This window comes from Mustela nivalis (genome assembly GCF_964662115.1).
Source record: "Mustela nivalis genome assembly, chromosome: 7".
NCBI classification, from domain to species: domain Eukaryota; kingdom Metazoa; phylum Chordata; class Mammalia; order Carnivora; family Mustelidae; genus Mustela; species Mustela nivalis.
This window is the reverse complement of record NC_139026.1, coordinates 86,657,428-86,676,246: the sequence shown is the minus strand read 5'-3', so window position 1 is coordinate 86,676,246 and position 18,819 is coordinate 86,657,428. Positions and strand designations below refer to the sequence as shown.

The following is an 18,819-nucleotide window of genomic DNA, read 5'->3' as shown; positions in this document are numbered from 1 at the left end:
ACTAACATAATATAATAATGATAAAAAAGTTGAACTTCATAAATACATATTTAAGACGAGTTTAGAATGATAAAGAAGGAAAAATTGTCTAAATATTATGAAGGACAATAAAATGCATAATTTTTAACAAAGTAGATCAGCAAGACAAAATTAATAAGGATGACAAAATAAAGTACATTGCTGATTAATTCAGGAGATACAACATCTGTGACCTCTACGAAAGAAGTGGTGCTGATGGTGCGAAGGGGTAGAATTAAAAATAGACCTTATATCTAAAGAGCTAAATAAGATATGATTTTATGTATTTTATTTTTTGTTGGCAGTATAGCCAGGGAGAGGGTGGTTTAGGGCTCCTTTCCAGTTAGTGGTCCAGAATTCTACCTGAGGTTCAAGCAGTTGGCAAGGCAAACTCATCTGCCACACTCTGTGTCCTTGTTCACTACCTCATATAGTGCAGGATTTTGCCCAGTGTCCGTCTCACAGCCGCCTTCACCTCTTGGTTCTTTAGGCTGTAGATGAGGGGATTCAGCAAGGGTGTCACTGCACTGTACTGCAAGGAGGAGAGCATATCCAGGGAGGAGCCAGATGTGGGCATAAGGTAACGAATCAACCCTGAGCCAAAGAACAGGGTCACTGCAATGAGGTGGGAGGAGCAGGTGGAGAAGGCCTTGGTTCTGCCTGAGGTGGAGCTGATGCTCAGGATGGTGGAGACAATACGGGCGTAGGAGAAGAAGATTGGGAGGAAAGTTCCAAGCCCATGCAATAAGATGGAGCAGATCAAGATGTCAATATTGATGGAAATATCAGAACAAGATAGAGGGAAGAGGGAGGGCAGCTCACAAGTATAGTGGTGTATGGTTTGGGCCTCACAGAAGTCCAGGTTAAGAGCCAAGAGCAAAATTACGACTGAATTGAAAGAGGCCAGGCACCATGAGATGAAAACCAGCTTCACACAGAGCTGGCTGCTCATCACCTGGCCATAGAGCAGTGGGTGGCAGATGGCAGCATAACGGTCATAGGCCATCACTGAGAGCAGAAAGGCTTCGGTCCCTGCAGTGATAAACACAAAAAACACCTGAGTCAGGCAGCCCTCTACCGAGATGGTTTTCTTCTCAGACAGAAGGTCTTTCAGTAGCTTGGGCTCAGTGACTGAAGAGAAACAGAGGTCTAGGAAGGACAGGTTGCTCAGGAAGAAGTACATGGGGGTGTGGAGGCGGGCATCAGTCTTGATCACCAGCAGCATCATCAGGTTCCCCGTCACCGTCAGGAGGTAAATCCCCAGGAAGAACACAAAGAGCAGAGCCTCAATGTGGGGGTTGTTGGACAGCCCGGTGAGAATAAACTCAGTGATGGTGCTGTGGTTCCTCCAGGCCATTTGTGGAGGGGGTTTCCCTGGATAAAACAGAAGTAGAGATGAGATCTGTCATCATTCCTCTTACCCTATATCCCTCCCTGCTCTGCCTTCGCTCTGTTCAGACATCTCTAAACTGCTCTCACTGTATATCAGGAAGAGCTTTTATCCTGTTTGGTTATTATTGATTCTGGGTCACAGTCTTTGCATATTTCAGAGAATCTTCTTCCTCTTTTATAGGGATAACTGGAAAAAAGATCTCTCTGGTTCACCTACACATTCATTGCATTTAGATTCTACTGCATTCTTCCTCGAGTATCGAAATCCTAAAAATTCTAACACATATTCGCAGGGGTCTTAAACCTTTCTTCAATTTCTCAACCATAATTTTTTGTTCAAAATTATCTAATGGCTCCTTACCAGATTTGATCTCCATTAGGCAAAATAGGTACCATTCTTACCTGGTTAATAACAAAGATTATTAAAAATTAAATTAAAATATTAAATTTCTTTTAAGATCAGAAGAAAAAGTGAATATAATGCAGACTGGATTATAGTCATCTCATAAACTGCAATCATAAAGTATAAATTTTAGTGTAGTTTTATGGAAAATGGACCTAGGAAGGCAGAAGTGACTGGGGCCTTGTGTCCTTGTCCTTGTCCTTCAAGTCTTGTGTCCTTGATCATTACTTCATACAGAGCATTTAATTTTAATAAGAGCTTATTAAACACGGAGCACTTTCTTAAACACTTATCTAAATTGTTTCAAGGCAGCTCTGTGATTGGATAGGGAATTAGTAGCCCCAGGGTAAGGAATTTTATCCCCATTTTACCTGTGAGTAGTCTGATATTAAGGGATATTTTGTAATGTTATGTTGACAACAGCAGAAGAAAGAGGAAATAAATTACTTTTTTTTCCTTCTAATTATAGCCCAATGTCTAGGCTTAATCACAGTGATGAGGAACAAAAATTTTCTTACTTGGACCTTTAAATTCTTCCTCATCTGCCCTTAAAGTTTCAGTCATTTTGGCTTCTTTTGATACCAGAAAGGTCTGTTTACTTCTGTGTCTCTGCTCATCTTCTTCTCTGTATATTTTCCTCTTAATTCTACTGACCCGACTCTCATGGACCTTCCAATGTCACCTATAACTTTGACTTTTTCCTTTTACCCCGTCCCAACTGCTTCCTCCTTGACTCACAGCTGTCTGTTCAAATCACTGGGCCACTCGTTCTCAGGTGCCTTATGTCATAGTCTGAATTCTGTGTTTGTCTTATGCGAGATATCTTTCTCACATGTGAGAATATGTGAGATATTTTTCCCCCTCCCAGCTGTGAGCTCCGTGAGAACAGGGACCACAATTTGACAAGGACAATCACCATTAGCTTCTGATTCCTCTCAAATTTCTGTCTGATTATTTTGGGAGCCTCTCTGTGGCATCTCCTTGTTCCTCAGACAAGACTTCATGACTGCCTTCTGCACAGGCTCATTCCTTCCTCCATGGGCCCCCATAGCACTGGCCCCTGTGGGGAGCACTGTTGACATTGTTGTCTACCATTGCTGCTGGCCCTCCCACTCAATGCAGCATGGAGGGCACTGCTGCTGAACTTGAAGGATGTCTACACAGAGCACACCGTCTCATGCTGCTGCTCATCCTCTTTCTAGTGGTCTCATATTGGTAAAACCCACAAGCACTGTGGCTACCACTGAAGAAGCTGTTTGTGTTGTTAGTGTGGACGTGTTATTCTTTTATGGCCCCATGAGGGCCAGATGGAAAAGGCTTATAGTTTTCTTATGAACAATGTTTCTCTCATCCTCTTGCTCTGTCAGCTGTGTAACCAGGAGGACCAGATGGTGGGCCATTTAGATTAATGATGACATTAAGAATCACTTTGACCCCTAACATCTTGGACTATGTAGTGAGTCACTGCCCTATGTGATGATTCCTTCCTCAGTTGGACATTTGAGGCTAATTTACCCGGATTCTGTTTTTGTCTGCCAGTCCACTGTCTGATCCCATGGTAAGCTTCCATATCATAGAAATATTTAATCTTACTGATCCAGAGAGCCCTGCCTCTGACCCTTCAAGCTTTGCCAGGAATCGATGTCCAGACACTAACATATATCATGAAATGCTTAAATTCTGATCCCATTAACAAATCCATCAGTCCCACCTCAGTCCATCTCAGACTCAAATCTGGATTACCTGTGTCCCAGGACAAGTAGGGCAATGTTCTCCGTTATGTGCCTGTAGGACATGAGCTTCGATCCAGTGATGGTGAAGCACCACTGGCTGGAGAAGTTACTTTTGAGGATCCTGCATGGGTAAAAATTGCAGATACCAGTGAGACCAAACACTATATCTGAATCTATACAAACCAAGCAAAATGATAAGTGGAAGTCATTCTTTCCAGAGATCTCTGTATTTCAAAATATGTATGGATGTGGCTCTCCTGAAAATCGCCTCCATTCTTCCACTGTCACTCACAAGGAGCCACAAGTGGCTATTATGTCCACAGGGGCTTCAAGCTCTCATCTGAGGAACTCTGTAGCATTTGTGGAAAATCCTGTTCTCCCCTGCCCTACATCCACATATTGCATAAATGAAGGCAACAGCTACTTCTCTCTTGTGATTTTCAAGTTGTCACAGAGAAAGGAATCTCCCCTCCCCCCACCATTCGCTGTCCTTACACAATTCATCAACTTGATGCCTGAAACGTCTTTCTTGACCAGGAATGATTATTTCCATTTAAATCCTCGACCAATTAAGCATGAAAATAAAGTGCACTTGCAGTCACTCTTGGGAAGGGAAGATACTGGCTTCATTTAATCCTGAGCTATAGTGGACTGAAGGCAGATGTAGGATATGGATTGTGGAGAGGACACAACTAAAAAGAAAGACAGGGAGACTGAGGAGAGGTGGGAGCCGTCAAAGGGGAGGATTTCAGCAGTGTTTTAGGTGAACACCTGTTCCAGCTTTTTGCTAACACAGACATGTCATATCCATCAGAGACCTGGTAATGCAATGAATATCTCCTTCAAAGAGATACAGCAGATTACTGGCTATGTTCATGACTTTGTGCCTTTCAGGAGGTTAAAGAAAATCAGCATATTTTCCAATCCAGCTGTTAATACAGCAAATCACAGATTTATGTTGGGGACTTAAGGATCAAGCCCAAAGTTGAGAACAATTCTGCTGGAGCTATGATCTTAATTACCCAATCTTGCCCAAAGAGGAAGCTATTTGACAGCATGTTTCCATTAAATGAGAGTGTCTTTAGTGTGTGTACAAGTGCTTTGCACACTGGCTGCTTAAAGCGATCTTTGGAATGAAGAAATGAATGAAGGGTGTGGGCAGAAGGTCAGACTAGACAAAGAGGCTCCAGGGATCCTGTGAGCTGGGCTGTGCTGTTTAGACCTTAAGTGCATGCGGGAGGAATCTGCATGGGAGAGAAGGATGTCAGCCTTGGGAGCAGGAGGGACCTAAGACAATCTTCATCCACTTGAAGTGGTTCTCAGAGCTGCCTCTCCTCTGCTCCCTTGGACCATTCACAGTGTTACAACGTGACTAGTTCTCAGGTGACTTCAATAACAAGAACAAGTCTACGGTGCTTCTAACAGTTTGTGCTGAGCAAGCAGGAAAATATGTGGCTCTGATGGTGTAGTCCCTATCTCTGATACCCTTGTTTCATCGCAGGTGTCAGCTTTTTGCAATCTTTTGGGATCCTGGAGCATGAGAGGATTGATGCGTAGATTTTAAATTGTCACTGTCCTCAGTGTGAAGCAGGGAGGGAAAGTGTCCAAGGCAGCTGGAACTAATGCACCATTCAGACAAACAGAGATAGAGTCCCATCCAGGGAGATGGTCTGCCAAGGAGTGGGATGTTCCTGCCTCTAGCTTAGGGACAAGGAACGGGTGCAGCAGGAGCTTTAGGACAAAGGATCATGAGGTGGAGATGCGGGAGAGGATAAATAGCAGAAGTGAAGCATACAGAGAACTTCACAGGCAGAGAATAGGGGGAACCACCAGAAACCCAGAGAAGATTTTACCATTCTCCTGGCTTTTCTTGGAAGAAGCAACTCCACATGTTCTGTGTTCCCCATCACAAGCAGATGCTTGGTAGGTAAATCCTGGTAAGAGAACCCCTGTCACAAGCATTTCTTTACAGAGTACATGGCCTATTTTCTTTGCCGTCAGTGAGTGAAGGAAATTAGAATAGTTCCAGCTCTGGAAGCAATGGATATATCACAGCATCAGGTTTATTCTCCAGCACAACTTACAGGAGAGTGGTGTCATTCTGCAATGGAGGCCACTATATGGAAAGACAAGGAGACCTTCTCTAAAGAAGCTCCTAATCTGGAAAACAGGCACCCATTTCGTGAATTCCTTCTCACATGATCTCAGGTGCAGTAGTGAGCCTGGTCTTCCTTCATTCCATCTGTGATTCTGAATCCTCTTCTAAGAGCATCACTGAAAGAGAGAAGATTCCACCAGAGCCAATCAGAAGGTTCTTTGGACATAGGTGGCTCTGGGCTGGGTCAGGGTCCCCCAGAGGAAGCTGGGCTGCTGCCCTGTATTCCCTGAAGTCCCAGCCTGAAGTCGAGCTCTGGACTCACTAACCACAGTTTGGACTTAACTAGAAAGGTAAATTTAGTGCACAAGGGTTCTCTCCAGGGCGGTATTATAAGTTTCTGAATTAAGGCAATTATTTAAAGCCTAGAAGACAATATTATTAGGCTTGGGGGAGGCTGCTTAAGATCAAGAAAATAAGAAAGAGATTTAAAGGAAAACTTCTGGGAGATGGACATTTTCCTGATGTCATCAAAGCCCTGAGAAATCATGGAGGGAGCTGAGCTGAGACTTATTAGTGACTGAAGTCCAGTCTAGTGGACATTTGAGTTTTCCTTACTTCTCCAACAGGACCATCCACTATAATAACGAAAAGACAGGAGATAACTCCACCCTGGAATATTATTAACCCTTAGGTTTCCAGAGTTTCCACTTTAAGCATATAATGAATTGAAAAGAGAATTTATTAAAGAATAATAATTGAAGTTTGTAATAAATTACTTTTAATAAGTCATACAAATAGTTTTTGAAATAAAAAAGTTAAAATTTTATTTCTTTTCAAGGCAGAGAAACATCATGAACATTTTCATGGGATTTACAAACAAGTGACAAACACAGAGGCATGGTACCCTTAAGTTAACTGAAGTGATGCAAACAGCAATAAAACATGTATTCATCCCTTCTTCAGTAAAAAGTGAGTGCCAGGGCAGAGATGTGAGATCCCAGAATGAATACTTTTGCTCGTAGTGATCCGAAGGGGCACTTGCACCCCAATGTTTATAGCAGCAATGTCCTCAATAACCAAACTATGGAAAGAGCCCAGATGTCCATCAACAAATGAATGGGTAAAGAAGATGTGGTATACATACACAATGGAATACTATGCAGCCATCAAAAAACCTGAATGACATGGATGGAACTAGAAGCTATTTTGCTAAGCAAAATAAGTCAATCAGAGAAAGACAAGTATCATATGATCTCACTGATATGAGGAATTTGAGAAAGAAGACAGAGGATCATAGAGGAACAGAGGGAAATATGAAACAATACCAAACCAGAGAGAGACACAAACTATAAGAGACTCTTAATCTCAGGAAACAAACTGAGGGTTGCTGGCAGGGATGGGGGTGGGAGGGATGGGTTGGCTGGGTGATGGACACTGGGGAGGCTATGTGCTATGGTGAGCACTATGAATTGTGTAAGACTGATGAATCACAGACCTGTACCCCTGAAACAAATAATACATTATATGTTAATAAGAAAAAGATCTACTTTTGCTTATCCATATAAGTGTCCTATGTGGGAATAGGCATTATCTTTAATGCCTTATCCTTCTTTGTCATTCAGTTTTACTGAGCAGCTGTTAGGTGTCAGGCACTGGAGAGACAGCTGTGGCAGCACAGAAGCCTCTCCCCTCCTGTCAGTGTCACTCTGCAGTTAATACAGACATAGTTCAAAGTGCAGTGATGTGATGGCAAGCACCACTAAGAACGACAACAGGATAAGGAGACAGAGGGTGATGGGATGTGCTGTTTGATGGAGGAGGTAAAGAAAGAGGAGGCAGCATTAGGAACCTGAATTAAGGGATGGAGAGCCTTGTGGATATGGAGGGTGGGGACAACAAGTGCAAAAGCCCTTAGGTGGGACTTATTGCTAAGTTGTACAGAACTGGGTATCAGGTGTCAGATGTTGGTAGCAGCGACATGAGGTAGTTTCCTCAGGGCTCTGCAGATGGGATGAATTCCTGTGGTTTGCAGTTTTTGTGTCACTAAGGGATTAAATTCCTGACTACCACATTTCAGTCCTCCTCTTTGGTCAGGGGAGGCCTTGACTGACAAACCCATTAGAGCATAGGGTGGCAGGTTTCCCAAAGGGACCAGAAGGAGGGAGGGATGCCTGGTGAGCAGATACAAGCATGAACTGTTCCCAAATGGAGGCAGACAGTGCGGCATGGGAGCTGGGTACCTGTTACCCGTGCACTGCCTACTGGTTCACTTCTTGCCTCTCCCCTAGGCTCAAGATGTGACCAACACCACTGTGGGTGGCTTTTCTCCTATAAGGCTCAGGACCAGCTTCTGCATTCACTTCAGCCCTTGGAGGTTAGGGGGTGCTGGGGTGGGATGTGTCTGTCAGGGTGGGAGCATCTCCGTGGTTAGTCAACCCACACTCACTAAGCACCTGCTCTGGGCTGGTCCTGCCATATTATGGGCTCACAGCCCACAGGAGACCAGATCCCACACTGCAGTGACAGCTCAGCCTGATGGATCCCATCACAGCCCTGCAGTCCCATCACTGCAGGGCTGTGATGGGAAAGCCTGAGGGTCTGGGTTTGGGGAGCCCAGTGGTGGAGGGGAAAAGTAAGCATGTAAAGCCGGCATTGGAGGGTACCCTGAGTGTGAACACAGCATATGAGGGGAGAGCACAGCCTTGGGGACTAGTGACATTCTCCTCCCTCCCAGGTCAGTGAGGCATGAACAGGGGCCAGGACAGCTAGACTGCACATCTCCCAGGAGCCTAGAAAGGTGACTCAGGAGGCCATGTGGAGGCAGGGGAGGGACATGGTGAAGGAAAAACCCTGCCTAACCTGACCTCTTGCCTTGCCACCATGCTGCACTGGTGTGGTGAAGGATGCCACAGAGTCCATGGTCCGCGTGGAGCTGCTCTCCACCTGCCGGACCATCTCTGTGGCCACTTCACTCACATAGTGTACAGCTGAGCCAGGGCAGGGCCAGGAGGGTGTTGGTGAGTGATGAGGCATCTTACTTGCCCCACTTGTTCTGTGCCCACAGTACTCCCCTGCTTCCCTGTGGCATGACTGAAATCACTATGGAAGCATAAAGGTGAATGGAAAGTAAGGTGGACACACTAGTGCTTCAGCAAGACTTGCCTATAAACTGAACACGTTTTTCTCTTCCTCATTCTTGAAACATCCTGTTCCCTTCACTTGTGTTTCTGTAGAAATCTTTGTTCCAGACTTTTGGTATTGATGTTGACATCCTGCTGACATCAATGTAGACTTACTAATGACTTGGATGGCTGGTGGCATGGCTAGTCATGAGACCACTTGGAAGACAGGATGAAGGTGGCTGGCCCCACATACCAGATTTGTATTGAAACTGCCAAATCCTGTAGTTTCCTAGGACGTCCTCAGCCTTTTACTCCTGTAAGCCTGAAGTTTTGCAGTCTTGGAGGCATTAGCCTGCTGGAACTTTCTTCGCCTTGGAGTAATAAACTGTCTTCCTTCTTCATATCTAAACTCTGCCTTCTCTCTGGAGCGAAGAGATTGGTTTTGGACAACATGACTTTTCTGCTCTGGAGCACAGAGGCTATTTTTTGACAACATGACCTTGCCATGTACAGCTCGCAGATGTCCATCCATGGCTTCTGAACTCTTCTCCAGGATGGTGAGTGCTCCCCAAGGGACAGGGAGGAGGGGCCATGTGGTGGGACCTAGACAGGACAGAGCAGATGGACACACCCATCTCTCTGACTCCAGGAGCCACACTCCTGCTCAGAATGATGCCCATGACTCAGCAACGCTAACACAGTCATAACAGGGCCAGGAACTGGGAGGGCAGGGTTCCCCAAACACTGAGTGTGTGTGCCCATGTGTATGTGTTTATGCTGGGTGTCTGGGGATGGAGGAATCTGTATGGCCCACCTGAATGTTCTGCTCCCAACTCCAGGCTGGTCATGTGAAGCAGGCATGGCTGGGACTGAGGGCAAAATAATCTCTCCAACACCCTCTGACTACACGAGCATATAATGGTTAAGGCCTGGGCTTGGAGACAGTTTGGGTGACCTTGGTCATGTGACTGGTTGTGTGACTTTGGGCAGGCAACTTCCCATCTCTGCCTTTCTATCCCCTAGGCTGTGAAATGGAGGCCTCTGGATGGGGCTGCTGTAGGATGAATCTTCCTGGTCCATCTGGTGTTCCGTGTTGTACTGGAAGCATTTGATATGTTGCTGTGATCCTCTAGCCTTTACCCCCCAAAGGGCTGGATCTGCAAACACATTAGGTGGGCCCAGACAGATGAATGGGCAGGAATGCTCTCCTTTTGGGGCCCACATTTTTGTGGTTATTGTTTTTTTTTTTTTTTTCCTTTAAACTGTCTAAACACATATTCCTGTACCTGCTTATAGCCAACTTTGGAAGGGTCAGGGAAGTCCTCCTGGAGAAGGAGACATCTGTGCCAGGACCTCTGAGTAGTGGGTATCTGGGCCATCCTCTTGCATGGGTGATGGAGTGCCGTGGGAGTTGGAGTGAACCAAGGTATGGATGATTATTCCAGTTGGTTGCTCAGGCGGTGATGAGGGCAGCTGGAGGCCAGTGCACCTATTGCCTATTGCCCTTTGTCCTTCTCAGTTTCCTATAAAGCTTAATATCAGACAGCATTTCAGGAAATAAATATCTCAATTCTAGGAAGCAAACAGTACTCCCATACTAAAGGCCAATTTAATGTGATTTTTATGGTGTTAAAAAGCATTGACCTTTGGGCGCCTGGGTGGCTCAGTGGGTTAAGCCACTGCCTTCGGCTCAGGTCATGATCTCAGGGTCCTGGGATCGAGTCCCACATCGGGCTCTCTGCTCAGCAGGGAGCCTGCTTCCTCCTCTCTCTCTCTGCCTGCCTCTCTGCCTACTTGTGATCTCTCTCTGTCAAATAAATAAATAAAATCTTAAAAAAAAAAAAAAAAAAAAGCATTGACCTTTGACTGACATTGCATCTGTAAAATATGAGAGTAAATACGGTAAAAAGCAGTTTAGGTCTTGACATGACGAGGTGAGTGGTGGAACAGCTGATGGGATGATAGTGGTTTGATTCATCCTTGCTGGTAGGTAAGGAAAAGGAGGGCATTTGTAAGTGGAACTATATCTTCTTCTTTTTTTTTTTTTTAAGATTTTATTTATTTATTTGACAAAAGAGATCACAAGTAGGCAGAGAGGCAGGCAGAGAGAGAGAGAAGGAAGCAGGCTTCCTGCTGAACAGAAAGTCCAATGCGGGACTTGATCCCAGGACCCTGAGATCATGACCTGAGCCGAAGGCAGCAACTTAACCCACTGAGCCACCCAGGCACCTCGGAAGTACATCTTCTTGAGTCCTTAGTTAATCCAGAGAAGGTCTACTTTAATTATATTTTATTTATTTATTTATTTATTTATTTATTTATTTATTTATTTATCACTCATTCATTCTTTCAGAAGGAACATAGTTTTTGGGGAGACCTGGGATACAGATGAAGCAGCCCCAGGGCATCCTATTCATCATACTCAAAAATGTACAAAGAAGGTTTTGCTAAAAGAGATCCATTGGAATGATGGTTCCTTTGGGCAATTTCCCAAACTCATCCTTTGAAGGGTGTGGACACTTCGAACCATTTCCTTGAAGGCAACTGTAGTCTGTTAGAGACAGAAAGCTCAGTGGTGCTTTTTTGTTTTTCACAAAGAACATTTTTTTAAAATTTAATTTTAATTTTTATTAAAATTAATTTTAATTTTATTTTATTCAAGTGTTTATTTTTATCAGTGTTCCAAGATTCATTGTTTATGCACCACACCCAGTGCTCTGTGCAATATGTGCCCTCCTTAATATCCATCACCAGGCTCACCCACCTCCCCTACTCCCCTCCCTTCCAAGGGAGGGCACCTTGGCTCTTTCTGTTGAAGGGCATCTTGGTTCTTTCCACAGTCTGGTGATTGTGGCCATTGATGCTAGGGACATTGGGGTACATATGGCCTTTCTTTTCACTATATCTGTATCTTTGGGGTAAATACCCAGTAGTGCAATTGCAGGGTCATAGGGTAATTCTATTTTTAATTTCTTAAGGAATCTCCACACTGTTTTCCAAAGTGGCTATACCAACTTGCATTCCCACCAATGGTGTAAGAGGGTTACACTTTCTCCACATCCTCTCCAAGACTTGTTGTTTACTGTCTTGTCAATTTTGGCCATTCTAACTGGTGTAAGGTGGTATCACAATGTGGTTTTGATTTGAATCTCCCTGATGAGTAGTGATGATGAACATTTTTTCATGTGTCTGTTAGCCATTTGTATGCCTTCTTTGGAGAAGTGTCTGTTCATGTGTTCTGCCCATTTTTTGACATGATTATCTGTTTTGTGTGTATTGAGTTTGAGGAGTTCTTTATAGATCTTGGATATCAGCCCTTTGTCTGAACTGTCATTTGAGAATATCTTCTCCCATTCCATGGGTTGCCTTTTAAAAAAAAATTTCTTTTCAGTGTAACAGTATTCATTGTTTTTGCACCACACCCAGGGCTCCATGCAATACGTGCCCTCCATAATACCCACCACTGGGCTCACCCAACTTCCCACCCCCACCCCTTCAAAACCCAGAGTCCATAGTCTCTCATGGTTCATCTCCCCCTCCAATTTCCCCCAACTCCCTTCTCCTCTCCATCACCCCATGTCCTCCATGTGATTTCTTATGCTCCACAAATAAGTGAAATCATATGATAATTGACTCTCTCTGCTTGTCTTATTTCACTCAGCATGATCTCTTCCAGTCCCGTCCATGTTGCTACAAAAGTTGGGTATTCATCCTTTCTGATGGAGGCATAATACTCCATAGTGTATATGGACCACATCTTCCTTATCCACTCATCTTTTGAAGTGCATCTTGGTTCTTTCCACAGTTTGGTGACTGTGGTCATTGCTGCTATGAACATTGGGGTACAGATGACCGTTTTTCCACTACATCTGTATCTTTGGGGTAAATACCCAGTAGTGCAATTGAAGGGTCATAGGGTAATTCTATTTTTAATTTCTTGAGGAACCTCCACACCGTTTTCCAAAGTGGCTGCACCAATTTGCATTCCCACCAACAGTGTAAGAGGGTTCCCCTTTCTCCACATCCCCTCCAACACATGTTGTTTCCTGTCTTGTCAATTTTGGCCAATCTAACTGGTGTAAGGTGATATCTCAATGTGGTTTTAATTTGAATCTCCCTGATGGCTAGTGATGATGAACATTTTTTCATGTGTCTGATAGCCATTTGTATGTCTTTATTGGAGAAGTGTCTGTTCATGTCTTCTGCCCATTTTTGGACATGATTATCTGTTTTGTGTGTGTTGAGTTTGAGGAGTTCTTTATAGATCCTGGATATCAGCCTTTTGTCTGTACTGTCATTTGCAAATATCTTCTCCCATTCTGTGAATTGCCTCTTTGTTTTGTTGACTGTTTCCTTTGCTGTGCAGAAGCTTTTGATCTTGATGAAGTCCCAAAAGTTCATTTTCGCTTTTGTTTCCTTTGCTTTTGGAGACATGTCTTGAAAGAAGCTGCTGTGGCCGAAGTCAAAGAGGTTACTGTCTATGTTCTCCTCTAGGATTTTGATAGATTCCTGCCTCATGTTGAGGTATTTTATCCATTTCGAGTTTATCTTTGTGTATGGTATAAGAGAATGGTCGAGTTTCATTCTTCTATACATAGTTGTATATATATACACACACACACATATATCCCAGCTTCGTTTATTGAAGAGATTGCCTTTTTTCCACTGTATATTTTTTCCTGCTTTGTTGAAGATTATTTGACCATAGACTTGCAGGTCCATATCTAAGCTCTCTACTCTGTTCCACTGGTCTATGTGTCTGACTGACTTAACTTTGCTCTGCATTACATTCTCCAGTTCCATCCATATCATTGCAAGTGGCAAGATTTCATTTTTTTTTATGATTGAGTAGTATTCCGGCATACATATATACCATCTTCTCTCTCTCTCTTTTTAAAATTAACATATAATGTATTGTTTGTCTCAGGTGTACAGGTTGGTGATTCATCAGGCTTACACAATTCACAGTACTCACCATAGCACATACTCTCCCAATGTCCATCATTATACCACATCTTCTTTATCCACTCATCTGTCGATGAACACTTGGGCCATTTATCTATTTTGGCTATTGTAGATAATGCTGATATAAATGTAGGGGTGCATGGATTCCTTTGAGTTAGTGTTTTTGTAGTCCTTTATCTTAAATTAGAAAATATAGGAGTACCTGTATGGCTCAGTTGGTTAAATATCTGACTCTTGATTTGGGTTAAGATCATAATCTCAGGGTAGTGAGATCAAGCCCTGCATTGGGCTCCATGCTCAGTGGGGAGTCTACTTGTTACTCTCCTTCTGCCCTTCCTCCTGTTCTCTCTCTAAAACAAACAAACAAATAAAATCTTTAAGAAATTCTTCAACACATTGAAGTCTGGTTTCTACCCACTCCCACTCCCACTGTTACTGATTTTACACATTTATGAAAGAGAATATTTCAGAGCATGAGAAGCCAGTCAGTAGGTATAGACTGCCCAGGTTTAAATTGGTCCAAACCAGTTCTCCTCAAGTCTAATCACTGAAAAATCCTTTACATGAATGTGCATTTTGCCTAATATCTCTACTAGAAAATTAGATTTCATGTATGAGAGATGGGTTCAATTGCTCTGGGGAACTGACCAGTTTTTTTTTTTTTAAATTGATTTGACAGAGATCACAAGCAGGCAGAGAGGTAGGCAGAGAGAAAGAGAGAGAGAGAGAGAGAGAGAGAGAGAGAGAGAGGAGGAAGCAGGCTCCCTGCAGAGCAGAGAGCCCGATGTGGGGCTCGATCCCAGGACCCTGGGAGCATGACCTGAGCTGAAGGCAGAGGTTTTAACCCACTGAGCTACCCAGGTGCCCTCAAACTGACCAAATCTTAATGCTAGTTTTCTACTTCCTTTATCCTTTTAGCAATTTTAAGATTTTAAAGTCTAACACTTCTTAATACAATAAACCAACAAATTCTCTAGATACTTCTAGGCAACAAGGTCAAGCAAATGGACAGTTTTCATGGAAATAGGCTTCTTCTTCTTCTTCTTCTAAAGATTTTATTTATTTGTTTGACAGAGACAGACACTGGGAGAGAGGGAACACCGGCAGGGAGAGTGGGAGAGGAGGCAGGCTTCCTGCTGAGTAGGGAGCCTGATGTGGGACTTGATCCCAGGACTCCAGGATCATGCCCAGAGCTGAAGGCAGATGCTTAACGACTGAGCCACCCAGGTGTGCCACAAATAGACTTCTTAAGGACATGTAAATAGACCATTATAAGTAGCATAGCTGAAGGTGAGTTCATATAGAGAATATTCCCTTGTAAATTGAGGGCAAAAATTACAGCATTTCTTGCTGCTTCTTTTGCCTGACATAATGGGTGTAATAAAGCAAAACACAGGTGAAAGGAGATTGAAGTTTACCAGCTCCTCAACAAGACTTATAGACTACTGCCTCCAGCTTTGGTTTTCTTTTTCAACATTACTTTGGCTCTTTGGGGTCTTTTCTGGTTCCATACAAATTTTAGAATTGCTTGTTCCAGCTCTGTGAAAAATTTTATTTTGATAGGGATTGCATTGAATGTGTAAATTGTTTTGGGTAGCATAGACATTTTAACAATATTTGTTCTACCAATCCCTGATCATGGAATGTTTTCCCATTTCTTGTATCTTCCTCAATTTCTTTCATTAGTGTTCTATAGTTTTTAGACAATTCTGACTTGTTTCACTGCATTGGAAGGAAATTGCATAATGTTCTTAAGTAATTTGAGTGGTAGTGTTGTCTGTTTTATTAAGGTGTAATTTCCTCAATCTGATATTTGTTATTATCATGAAGCATGTGGTTGAATATCGCTTAATATTAAATACTTTGTATTAAAGAGAGAATCATTAGAATTTTTTATTGTTAAATATTTGAGGTCATAAGAAATGTTGAATATTATTTCCATGCCTATTAAGAGTCTATTAGGGTGGACATATGATTATTCACTTTAACCTACTGATTTGAGGGATCAAATCAATAACAAAGTTTGCTTGATCTTGGATTATTATTTACATTGTTATTCTTTCAGTATACTTTACACTTGATCTTAGCCAAAAGTCCAAGAAGTGATTCAGTATACTTTCAGATTCAACAATATTCAACCACATGCTTCATGATAATAACAAATATCAGATTGAGGAAATTACACCTTAATAAAACAGACAACACTACCACTCAAATTACTTAAGAACATTATGCAATTTCCTTCCAATGCAGTGAAACAAGTCAGAATTGTCTAAAAACTATAGAACACTAATGAAAGAAATTGAGGAAGATACAAGAAATGGGAAAACATTCCATGATCAGGGATTGGTAGAACAAATATTTAATTCTAATATTTCATTTAGAATTGTCTATATAATCATTACAAGATGATAATATTACAGGTTTGAGTCAGAGTTACTTTAGCTCTCAAAATGCATTGACAGCTTCCCCTATTATTCTGTACTCTAAACAATTCATATAACATTGAAGTTTGGATTCATTTGAAACACTATCTGTGCTTGTTGCCCTTTTGAGCTAATTCTTTGATTTTTAAAAAATTTTAATTATCTAATGGCTCAATTTTCTTTTTCTTGACTTACATATTCTTTAAAATTGAACAAAAGCCCACTTTTCAAATTTTTTGAGATGATTCTTAACATTTCCTTAAAATTTTTATATTTTACATCTGTTGTGTTACTGTTTTTTTGAATATGCTCTACAGGGTTATATTAACTTTTAGAGTTTTTTGAATGACTACAACCTTAATTTACTTCCCAATTTTGTTTTTCTGTTTTCTGACTTGTTAATTTGTGCTTTTAGTTCCTTTATCCTCCTTTTCATATTTAGTTTCTGTTATCTTTCTAATGCTTGGATTTGAGCTTTTAGAAACTTAAATTTTCAATAAATTCAATGAATTATATGAATTCAATGAATTCATATAAGGATAGATAGATTACAATAAAGAAATCTAATACTGGCAATATTTTATAACTTTAGTATATCATGTTCTAATATTCATAATATTCTACATAGAGTTTTGATTGTTTTGTTGACATAGGATCTTTTTTCTTTCTATTTACCAATGCTTTATTTACCAGGGGTTGGGATTTGCAAAAGTTATTTTCTATTTAATAAATGCCTCTTTTGTTTTTAGTACTTCCTGCAATTCCTCACAGTCAGATGCCGAATCTCCTGAAATGATCATTGAATCTTTTCAACCTAATTATTTTGTTGTCTTATCAATCTGTTTTGTGGAAAATTGTCTTCACATTCTCTTCCAACCAACAGAGCACACACTTTCCAAATAAGGAGCCCAAATCAAGCCCAAATCAAATCTGAACAGAGCCTGCCTTGGAATAATAGGCAGGCTCTGTTCAGACAAGCTCTGGAATTTTTCTTCCAAGTTATATGACACTGTGTGTGGGAGAAAGTGGGGAGAAAAGAAGAAATGTGAAGGAACAGTCTTTGTAACTGTGTCTTTGTCACTACTTAGAGATATTTCCCCAGTGTCCTTCTCACAGCCGCCTTCACCTCTTTGTTCTTTAGGCTGTAGATGAGGGGATTCAGCAAGGGCGTGACTACACTGTACTGCAAGGAGATGAGCAGATCCAAAGAGGAACCCAAGGGAGGCATGAGATAACAAAGAAAACCTGAACCAAAGAACAGGGTCACTGCAATGAGGTGGGAGGAGCAGGTGGAGAAGGCCTTGGTTCTGCCTGAGGTGGAGCTGATGCTCAGAATAGTGGAGATAATACGAGCGTAGGAGAAGAAGATTGGGAGTAATGTTCCAAGCCCATGCAATAAAATGGAAGAGAGCAGGATATTGGTAGTGATGGAGATATCAGAACATGACAGAGGGAAAAGGGCAGGCAGCTCACAAATGTAGTGGTGTATAGTTTGGGCCTCACAGAAGTCCAGGTTAATACCCAAAAGCACAATGATAAATGCATCGAGAGAGGCCAGGCCCCATGAGGCCACCACCAGCCTCACACAGAGCTGGCTGCTCATCACCTGGCCATAGAGCAGTGGGTGGCAGATGGCAGCATAACGGTCATAGGCCATCACTGAGAGCAGAAAGGCTTCAGTTCCTGCACCAAAAAACACAAAGAACACCTGAGTCAGGCAGGCCTCTACTGAAATAGTTTTCTTCTCAGACAGAAGGTCTTTCAGTAGCTTGGGCTCAGTGACTGAAGAGAAACAGAGGTCTAGGAAGGACAGGTTGCTCAGGAAGAAGTACATGGGGGTGTGGAGGCGGGCATCAGTCTTGATCACCAGCAGCATCATCAGGTTCCCCGTCACGGTCAGGAGGTAAATCCCCAGGAAGAACACAAAGAGCAGAGCCTCGATGTGGGGGTTGTTGGACAGCCCGGTGAGAATAAACTCAGTGATGGTGCTGTGGTTCCTCCAGGCCATTTGTAGAGGGGATTTCTTGGAATAAAATACAAAGGGAATGATAACACCTACGATAGTTTCCATTTTTTAGGGCATCATCATGTCTTCTTATACATCCCTCCCATCCTGCTTAGTTTGACCTTGTGCTCAGGTATTTCAAAGCTGCTCTCACTGTATCTCAGGGAGAGTTTTTATCCTTTATTGTACTTTAGAGTACTTTATCCTTTCATGCACTTTAGAGAATTCTATTCCTGTTTTACAGGGATTTATTTGAAAAATAATATGGCTGGCTCACTTACACATTAGTGTTACTCACTTCTTGTTGCATGCTTCAAAGTTCAGAGAGACTGTGGACTCTGAGAAACAAACTGAGGGTTTTGAAAGGAGGTTGGGGAGATGGGTGAGCCTGATTATGGGTATTAAGAAAGGTATGTATTCCATGGAGCACTGGGTGTGGTGCATAAACAATGAATCTTGGAACACTGAAAAAAAAAAAAAAGAAAAGAAATCCTTACAATAATGTTTCAAAAACCATTATATAACATATCTACAGCAAACCATTATATAACATATCTACAGCAAATAAACCTTTTCTCTTCTTTTCATTCTTTTTATTCAAAATAATCCAAGTCTTCTTACTTCCTAAACAGTGTGTTAAACTTACTAGTACTTTTT

The 18,819-nt window shown here is 42.2% G+C and overlaps 2 protein-coding genes across 2 annotated transcripts; both read right to left on the bottom strand.

The window, feature by feature from the left end:
* Positions 1–439: 439 nt before the first annotated feature.
* On the bottom strand, positions 440–1,375 carry LOC309870568 (olfactory receptor 8S1-like; the record flags this gene model as incomplete). The annotated part of the gene is made up of 1 exon (XM_082742928.1): positions 440–1,375. One exon carries the CDS (start codon positions 1,373–1,375, stop codon positions 440–442), a length of 936 nt encoding a protein of 311 aa, XP_082599054.1.
* A 15,866-nt stretch (positions 1,376–17,241) lies between these two features.
* Positions 17,242–18,165, bottom strand: LOC309869668 (olfactory receptor 8S1-like; the record flags this gene model as incomplete). Its single annotated transcript, XM_082741103.1, has 1 exon — positions 17,242–18,165. One exon carries the CDS (start codon positions 18,163–18,165, stop codon positions 17,242–17,244), a length of 924 nt encoding a protein of 307 aa, XP_082597229.1.
* Positions 18,166–18,819: the final 654 nt, after the last annotated feature.